Source organism: Helianthus annuus, chromosome 1 (assembly GCF_002127325.2).
Source record: "Helianthus annuus cultivar XRQ/B chromosome 1, HanXRQr2.0-SUNRISE, whole genome shotgun sequence".
Lineage (NCBI taxonomy): Eukaryota > Viridiplantae > Streptophyta > Magnoliopsida > Asterales > Asteraceae > Helianthus > Helianthus annuus.
The window spans coordinates 132,200,158-132,209,577 of record NC_035433.2 but is presented as its reverse complement, the minus strand read 5'-3'; the positions used below and the strand labels follow the sequence as shown (position 1 = coordinate 132,209,577).

General features: G+C 42.0%; 1 protein-coding gene and 1 non-coding gene across 2 annotated transcripts; one reads left to right on the top strand and one right to left on the bottom strand.

Moving 5' to 3' along the window:
- Positions 1-1,140: 1,140 nt before the first annotated feature.
- Positions 1,141-3,582, bottom strand: LOC118480186. Its single transcript, XM_035974904.1, has 2 exons — positions 3,441-3,582; positions 1,141-3,123 (listed from the first exon to the last, which is right to left on the bottom strand). Exon 2 carries the CDS (start codon positions 3,119-3,121, stop codon positions 1,400-1,402), a length of 1,722 nt encoding a protein of 573 aa, XP_035830797.1. The 5' UTR covers positions 3,122-3,123; positions 3,441-3,582; the 3' UTR covers positions 1,141-1,399.
- A 5,542-nt stretch (positions 3,583-9,124) lies between these two features.
- LOC118483097 lies at positions 9,125-9,230 on the top strand. Its single transcript, XR_004869576.1, has one exon. It is a non-coding gene; the product is annotated as a small nucleolar RNA R71 (small nucleolar RNA).
- The last annotated feature ends 190 nt before the right edge of the window (positions 9,231-9,420 follow it).

The window sequence follows — 9,420 nt, the reverse complement described above, 5'->3', positions numbered from 1 at the left end:
GTTTCCTTCATTTCCCTTGAGTCCCTCACATCTTGACTATGCCAACTTCTAGTATCCATCCGTGCCTCCTAAAACTCGCGTCTTGCACACTTTAACACCTGCATCATCAACATCTTGTGATTACCTAATTCAAGCAAATAACCGGATACAATATGGGAATTCATTAATCTTAAAAGCCTTAAGGGTTGTCCTACGGACCACCCGTCACATCCCCACACTTACCCGTTGCTTGTCCCAAGCAACCACTTCAAAAACTGTTTACACCATAAGCGATCAATCGAATATGCAAACCAAGCTAAAATGCCGTCCTTTTACTCACTTTTTATCATACCACGCAACACACCCCTCACAAAAACTCTCAGTGACAAGAAAAATTAGCAAGTTATGCTAAACCACTCAATGCGTATATGTGTGTGTGCGACAATAAGCTTGTATGAGAATCAAGTTTCCTCCTAACGAATATTTAACATGCTCATGAATCAAGGGAACTTACGGTTATAACGGGGCTAGGTGCAAGGGTAGGAAAAGGAATATATATGTAGTAGCGAAGGACTTAACTCGGTCTTTTATTACACAATGAAACAAACAAAAAAACATGACATAACTTCTATATACAAGACAACTCAATCATCACTTCTTTTCTTCTTTTTCATTGCTTTTTTTTAACATAATACCATAACATGTCTACATACTAATAAACAACTACTAACATTATAAGACCGGGTTAAGTCGGGTAAACTTTTGGGAAACTAGCTAAGGGGTAACAAACAATCGGCTTTTAAGCACAAAATGGGCAACTAAATGTCCAAACCCCCGCCCCTCTCGCAACCATGCTCATATATATAATTAATGAGGTCCAACCCCCCAAATCCCACACTCGCACTCACCTAGACGAGGCATCCTAGAAGTCCCCTATCATCTTCAAAAGCATGTTAACTCTAAGATTTAACAAGTATTCACACACAAGTTCTATGAACACACAACACACACCGCCACTCAAACAATGAAATATCAATAACAATCATGCGTGGCTCAATTCTCACCAAGAAAAGATTAGAAATGGGTGTCGGTGTGTCAAATGGAACAATATCAAGTTTTCAAATTTTTACACTTTCGCTTGGATTTGCAAAAAATTTTTGAATTTCTCAAAAATTTCCCCCATCCCCACACTTGGGATACATTGTCCCAATGTATGGTTTTGAGGGAAAGATCGCTTTCAACAAGAACATCCCCAATTGCTTATATTCTCAAACCCATTTTTTTTTTATAAAAGACACCACCAACTCACACAACCCAACAACATATTGACACAAACACCACCCAACCTCCCAACCTCAACATAAACATAAACACATAGACATATATACAAAAATGTACAAAGGAGCGAAATACGACCTGGCTAGTAATACTTCGGCTGTGGAGGCCCAAAGATGGATGTCATCATATCCGTCCACTCACCAAAACCAAATGCTCCACCGCTACTACTGCTTCCTTGATCACTACTTGGATTTGCTTGTTGATAACTCATAGCATGCGGGTCCACCCACTGAGAATGGTGCAATGGCGGGGTGGGGTATGACACACTACCATCATATGGTGGCAATGTGGTGTAGTCCACAATGGGTGGATCTCCTACAACTGGCTGCCCCGCATGCCATTGGTCATGCATGCGTCTTTGACGATCATCCAAGTAACGGTTGTTTGTGTCTTCTTCACGGGCATATCTATGAGCACGGTTCCATTGCTCATTTCTATCGTAGCTTCTTTTAATAGCCCTTTCCACACTAGCACCCATAAATGTTTGTTGATCAAATAGCACTTGGTTTTGTTCACTCCAATCACCGAATGTGGGTGGCCGCCTTTGTTGAATGATTTGACCCATATCCCCCGAATAGGCCCAATACGGGTCATAAGCCTGTTGTGCATAGTCAAATGCACTACCCACATAACCAGATTGTATGCCAGCTCCTTGAACCCCCGCTTGACCGACACCTCCTACTTGAACATCTACCGTGAAAGTGTCTTCACGATAATCATCATCCCCACTCACTTCATCATCCATTGATTCGGGTTCCTCTTCCTCTCCCAGTCTTAACGGTCTCGCATCCACTTTTAAGGCTCTCCACCTTCTACCATCCGTCTTCAACTTATGAAACCTTTCCGATTCCGTGTAAGTCCAATCCGACCCAAGATTTTTAAGGTCGAATGGTCTAAACCTCTTGTAGGACCCTTTTTCATCTCCCTTAATCGCCCCATACTTTTTAAGCAATGCGGTAATCAACCGGCAATGAGGTATAATCTTCCTTTCCCCACTATTCTTGCTCAACCAAATGTTGTTTAGTACCAAAAATCGGAAAGGAACCTTGGGTGACCCACGCATCATCATATACAAGATTGGCACTTCTTGAAACCGTACCTCCATCTTGTCACCTCGCCTTGGCATGACATTGTACATGCACAACGTCAATAACAACTTCGCTTCCATTCTTAAATTTCTTCTATATAACTTCCCATGTGTTGTGCCCGGAAGGAAGAGGTAATCAAGCATGTTTTGCCATTGTGGATGTTTAGCGGGCTCATGGTAAAGATCCTTAAGACTTGGGTAGATGTACTCATTGGCCGGCCCATCATCAAACTTTGCTACCCGGCGCAAAGAGTCATACGACATCTCTACCTTCACACCATTACACTTTCCAACTAACCGCATCTTATTTGGAGCCTTGAATGGGGGACATTCAAGTGATGCCACCCACTCTTGAATCTGCGTGTCATACATTTTCTTCTTCTCGCCATCATAACATTTTGTGACCGCCCCCCAACCCAACGCGTTAAACTTGGCTATGATCCCGAATGGGGCAAAATCAGCCTCCCGGATTTCTTTTTCACAAATAAATGCTTCTCCCCTTTGTTTTAGCTTGTTCATTTGTTCGTGAAATAGATCCTCTCTCCATTCCGCGGGTTGGTCTAACAATGAGCCGGTTGTCCAATCCGGCTTTGGCCCCCTTGGCGGTGCATCCTCCTCCGAGTCCGGGTCACCAATCCGAGCCAATCTCCTCCTTTTTTGTTGTGCCGCATCCCCTTGGGAAGAACTTGCAACTCCCTTTCCTTTCCTAGACGCCATGCCTACACACATTCAAAACCAAGCAAACAATTCAAGTTAGTTATTTTTATCCCATCTTCCCCACACTTGCTTCATGCTATAGGTATAGATGTGCAAAAACCCAAAATTTTATTCTTTCAAACAAAATTTTGGCATGATGTCCCCTAAAATCAGAATTTTTCCAAAGAAATCTTCATTAGACATCAACACATTTATACCTATAACACTCAATGGTTCACAAAGTTCTATCTTCTATCTCATACAAGCAAGTGTGTAAGCAAAAACATAATGAAAACTTACAAACCTCAATGTACTTCAAAAAATGAAAGAACTTGCATACCTTGGTGTTGTAGAAGATGAGAATCACTAAAGCTTGAAGTTCACACAAAAAACCCCCAAAAAGCCCCAAATTTCGGCACCTAGGGTTTGAAGTTCGGACCAGAAAACGTGATTTCCTTCCAAAAATTTACCCACAATCGGAATGCTTGTGAAATTTTAGTCACAAATGACCCAAAAATCAATGAAATCGGGCCTGATTTGAGAGATTTATGAAGATATGAAAGCTAGGGTTCTTAGGTGAAGTGAAGAAGAAGAAGAAGAGAAGAGGTTGTGGTTGGGGATGAATGAAAGAGATGTGTGGTTGGGGGTGTAGTTTTATTATTATTATTATTATATTTTCGGATTTTATTATTTTTTTTTTATATACAAAATGACGACACGGAAGAAGACCCCAAGCTCGCTCGGCGCCGTACGCTACGGCTCCTTGCCGTAGCTTACGGCCATATCTGGGCAAAAATGGTGCACCGTAAGACAGGAGCACTACGGCGTAAGCTTGTTTTGGATATGTTGTTGCCGTAAGCTACGGCCCCCCCACCGTAGCTTACGGCGAGTACTGGGCTTAAGGGGGGCCTAATTTTTTCTTGAAAACCTTTGTTTTTGTTTTTTTTTTAAGTGTTTTTATAATTTTAATAAAACATAAAAATATTACCCTACCCCCCGTTAAAAACCCGTGTTGTCCTCAACACTGTGTTCGGGAAATCCATAAAAACTTCCCCACACTTGTTTCAAACACCGGTTTAAACGAGACTTATTCAAAACGCAATAAACTACACTAAATATTTACAAATACCAAACCTGGGCCTCTTTCACGTTTCCTCGTCATCCACTGGGCGTAAAATGTAGCCCACTTTATCTAGCTCGAGATTGTTGATATCATTACCTTCCAAGTACGGTTTAAGTCGATGCCCGTTCACCGTTTGTTGCTTGTTTGTTCGTTCGTCTTGAATATCAACATCACCGAACCTTCCCACTCTTCGGACAACGTAAGGACCCATCCACTTGCTTTTTAGTTTTCCCGCGAACATCTTCAACCTTGAATTGTACAACCACACCTTTTGACCCACTTCAAAGTTCTTCTTCTTTATCTTCGCATCATGAACTTTTTTAAGTTTGTCTTTGTATGCAGATGCACACTCATAGGCTTGATCCCTTATTTCCTCAATTTCATTCAATTGAAGCTTTCTTGCCCGACCCGCTTCATCATAGTTTGCATTTACCGTTTTAATTGCCCAATACGCCCGATGTGCCAACTCCATAGGCAAATGACATCCTTTCCCATAAACCATCCGATAAGGAGTGGTATCAAGTGGAGTTTTGTAAGCCGTTCGGTAGGCCCACAACGCATCATCAAGCTTGCTTGACCAATCCTTCTGATCCGTTCTCACCGTCTTCATTAAAATCTCTTTAATTTGCCGGTTAGATACTTCCACTTGACCACTCGTTTGCGGGTGGTAAGGTGTGGCAATGCGGTGGTTCACATTGTATCTCTTGAGCAACTTCCCGAAATTGAAATTTTTGAAATGCGAACCGCCATCACTTATTATCACCCTAGGCACACCAAAACGAGCAAAAATATTAGATTGCACAAACTTACATACAACGGAGTGATCATTGGTCCTTGTGGCAATAGCTTCAATCCATTTCGACACGTAATCAACCGCAACCAATATGTATAAAAACCCATTTGAGTTTGGGAAAGGACCCATAAAGTCTATTCCCCAAACATCAAATACTTCTACTACCAAAATCGGGTGTAACGGCATTTCATCACGTTTCGAAATACTTCCCATTCTTTGACAATTGATGCAATTCCGGGCATACTCACAAGAATCCTTGAAAATCGTGGGCCAATAAAACCCACTAGATAACACCCGATAACCCGTCTTGTTCCCACTAAAATGCCCTCCACACGCCGATGAATGAGCATGAATCAAGATCTCTAGAACTTCCGTTTCGGGAACACATCTTCGTATCACTTGATCGGCCCCGATTTTGAACAAGTCGGGTTCATCCCATATGTATTGCTTCACTTGACTAAGAAATTGTTGTCGTCTCTTCCTAGTCCAATGATTTGGCATTGCACCCTTAGCCAAATAATTAACGTAATGGGCATACCAAGGTGCAACATAAGTAGAGACGGCCAACAAGTGTTCATCGGGAAACCGTTCATTGATTTCACTTGGGTCATCAACACCTTCCAACGGGATTCGGGACAAATGATCCGCAACAACATTTTCACATCCCTTTTTGTCCCGAATCTCAAGATCGAATTCTTGTAGCAAAAGCACCCAACGAATCAACCGGGGCTTCGCATCCTTCTTTTCCATCAAATATCGGACCGCACTATGATCCGAATACACTATTACCTTGCTCCCCCAAATGTAAGATCTAAACTTGTCCAAGGCATACACCACCGCTAATAATTCTTTTTCGGTTGTGGTGTAGTTGAGTTGCGCCTCGGACAAAGTTTTGCTTGCATAATATATCACCACCGGCTTCTTATCGACCCTTTGACCCAAAACCGCTCCAATGGTCGTGTCACTAGCATCACACATAATCTCGAACGGTTTTGACCAATCCGGTGGTTGCAAAATAGGAGCCTTCACCAACTGTTCCTTCAAAACATGAAACGCTTGCAAACATTCGTCAGTAAAATCAAAGGGAACATCTTTTAATAACAAGTTACATAAAGGTTTTGTAATTACACTAAAACCTTTAATAAACCTTCGATAAAATCCCGCATGTCCCAAAAAAGATCTCACCCCTTTAACATTCTTTGGTGGGGGTAAAGATGAAATTACCCGAATCTTTGCTTTATCTACCTCCATCCCCCGGTCCGAAATAACATGCCCCAAAACAATACCCTCTTGAACCATAAAATGGCTTTTTTCCCAACTTAGTACCAAGTTTGTCTCAACACATCTTTTTAAAACTTTTTCTAATTCATTAAGACAAGAGTCAAAACTTGGACCAAAAATGGAAAAATCATCCATAAACACTTCAAGAGATTCCCCGACCATGTCCGAAAATATACTCATCATACATCTTTGGAACGTGGCGGGGGCGTTACATAGTCCAAATGGCATTCGCCGAAAAGCGAATGTACCATATGGACATGTAAACGTGGTTTTGTGTTGGTCGTCCGGGTGAATAGCAATTTGGTTATATCCCGAATACCCATCCAAAAAACAATAATATTTTTGACCGGAAAGTTTCTCAATTATTTGGTCAATGAAGGGTAACGGGAAATGGTCTTTTGAGGTAGCCGCGTTTAATTTCCGATAATCAATACACACTCGCCACCCGGTTACCGGGCGGGTGGCGATTTGCTCACCTTGTTCATCTTTCACTACTTGGATGCCGGATTTTTTAGGCACTACCTGCGTTGGACTTACCCATGCACTATCCGAAATGGGATAAATGATCCCCGCATCCAACCACTTGATAACTTCTTTCTTCACCACCTCTCTCAAATTCGGATTTAACCTTCTTTGTGTTTCACGGGTCGGCTTTGCGTCCTCACTTGTAATAATCTTGTGCATCACAATGGATGGACTAATGCCTTTTAAATCGGCTATCGTCCACCCAATCGCCGCCTTATGAGCCTTCAACACCCGCATCAATTCTTCCTCTTGAGCTACCTCCAAGTTGGAAGCAATGATCACCGGTAAAGTGTCATTCTCCCCCAAAAATGCATACTTTAAGTGCTTTGGTAGCTCCTTCAACTCCACACTTGGTGGACTTTCCAAAGAAGGCTTTGTGCCCGAGTCGATTTCCACCGGTAATGTATCCGTTTGGTAAGTCCATGGTGGACTTCCTTCCTTTACCGCGAGGGCTTCTTGCTCTTTCTCTTCTACCTCTAACTCACATGTGTGAACCTGCAAAGACATATCACAAACACAAGAACCCAAAATTTCTTCTTCGAACTCCTTCGGGTCATAACCATCTATGAAATCTGCTAAGAAACACTCATCACCATACACATTAGTACCGTTAGTAAAAACATTCAACCTCATTTTTCTATTACCGAATGTCATATCAACTGTGCCATAACGACAATCAATAATAGCATGTGCGGTGTTCAAAAATGGCCGACCCAAAATAACATTTTGTTGTTGAATTGGGTCCGCGGATGAGTAATCTAGCACAAGGAAATCAACGGGATAATAAAATTCATCAACTTTAACTATAACATCCCGTACGATACCCCGGGGAAGTTTATGAGACAAGTCGGCTAATACAACCGTTGTCTCAACCCGCTTCAATGGACCAAAATCGTATTGGTCATATAACCCCCCCGGTAGGATACTTACTCCGGCTCCAAGATCCAATAACGCCCTTGTGGTTTGAAAATTTCCAACTTGAATGTTTATTAGAGGCGTTCCCGGATCTTGTAACTTAGGAGGAAGGTCCCCTTTTAATACCGCACTTACCCGCTCCGTCAAGTCTACCAATTTAGGCACTTTTTGTTGCCTCTTTTGAGTACACAATTCTTTTAGAAACTTGGCATAAGCGGGCACCTGTTTAATAGCTTCAAGTAAAGGAAGATTAATTTTAACCTGTTTGAAGACCTCCCACATTTCCTCTTTTTGAGGACCCCGTTTTGAAATAAATTTTTTTCTACCCGGGTCTAATAAAGCCGAAGGAAACGGTACTTCACTAGACCCCTCACCCTCATTTACTTTTTCTTTTTCTTTTATAATTTCGGGTTTCTCAAAATTGGGTTTTTTAGAAGAAACAATGGGTGGTTCATTTTCTTCCTCACTTTCTTGACCCGTTATATCCTCAACCACCCCCTCAACCAAATCCGGTGAAGGATTGGTTTTGTACTCTTTCCCACTTCTCAAAACACTTACATGATGGATATTAACATTGTTACCTCTTGACGTACCATGGGATGGATTTACCTTAGTGTCGCTTGGTAATTGACCTTTGCTTTTCTTCAATTCGGACACTTCGGTGGCAAGTTGACCCATTTGAGTGGTCAAAGTTTGGATTGCTTTGTCTCGCGCCTCATCCTTTTGTATGCGAGCGTCATCCATTTGGTTCCTCTTTTGCATCTCCGCTTGCATACTCTTCAACATTTCCATCATTTCATTACCGCCCGAAGACCCCCCTTGTTCTTGACCCGTTCGATATTGCCTTTGGTATCCTTGGTTGTTCCCACCTTGATATCCACTTTGATTATTGTACGGTTGGCGCGAACCATAATTCCCTTGGCTACCTTGAAAGTTCGGGTTTGATTGATTCGAAGGGTTCCCATAACGAAAATTCGGGTGATTTCTCAACCCGGGGTGATAAGTGTTAGAATTCATATTGAAATTTCTACCACCCCCTCCTTGACCTTGAACAGCATGAACTTCTTCAAATTGCCCTTCCACCACTCCTTGGCAATTTTCCGCCGCATGACCTATTTCATTACACAATGCACAAACATCATAAATTTTATTAGAAGTTTGTATGTTACCATCATCAACCGCATGCACTTGTGTTCGGGTAACGGCCGGTCGTGCTCTCCTTGAAGCTTGAGCCTTTCTCTTTGAGGTGATCGCCATTTGTTCCAAAAATTCCCAATCCTCATGCTCATAGTTTGTGCCAAATGTCCCATTTGTAATGGACATCAAATCTCGTGCATCTTCGGCACACAACCCTTCATGAAAAGCGTTCATTAACTCCCAAAGCTCAATCCCATGGTGTGGACAATTTTTAATCATCATGTTCAAACGCTCGAAAGCTTCATGGAACATTTCGCCTTGTTGTTGTTGAAAGCTCCTCAACCCTTTTCTCGCATCATTGGTCTTTTTGGCGGTATAAAATTCGTCTAAAATTGTTTGTTGCATCTCCGCCCAAGTATAAATAGATGCCGAAGGCAAAGTGTAGAACCACTTCTTTGCCTTGTCCTCCAAAGAAAATTGAAATAATACCAACTTGATATCATCGGCCGAAAATCCTTGACTCCCAAGAGTATTGCAAATTGAGTC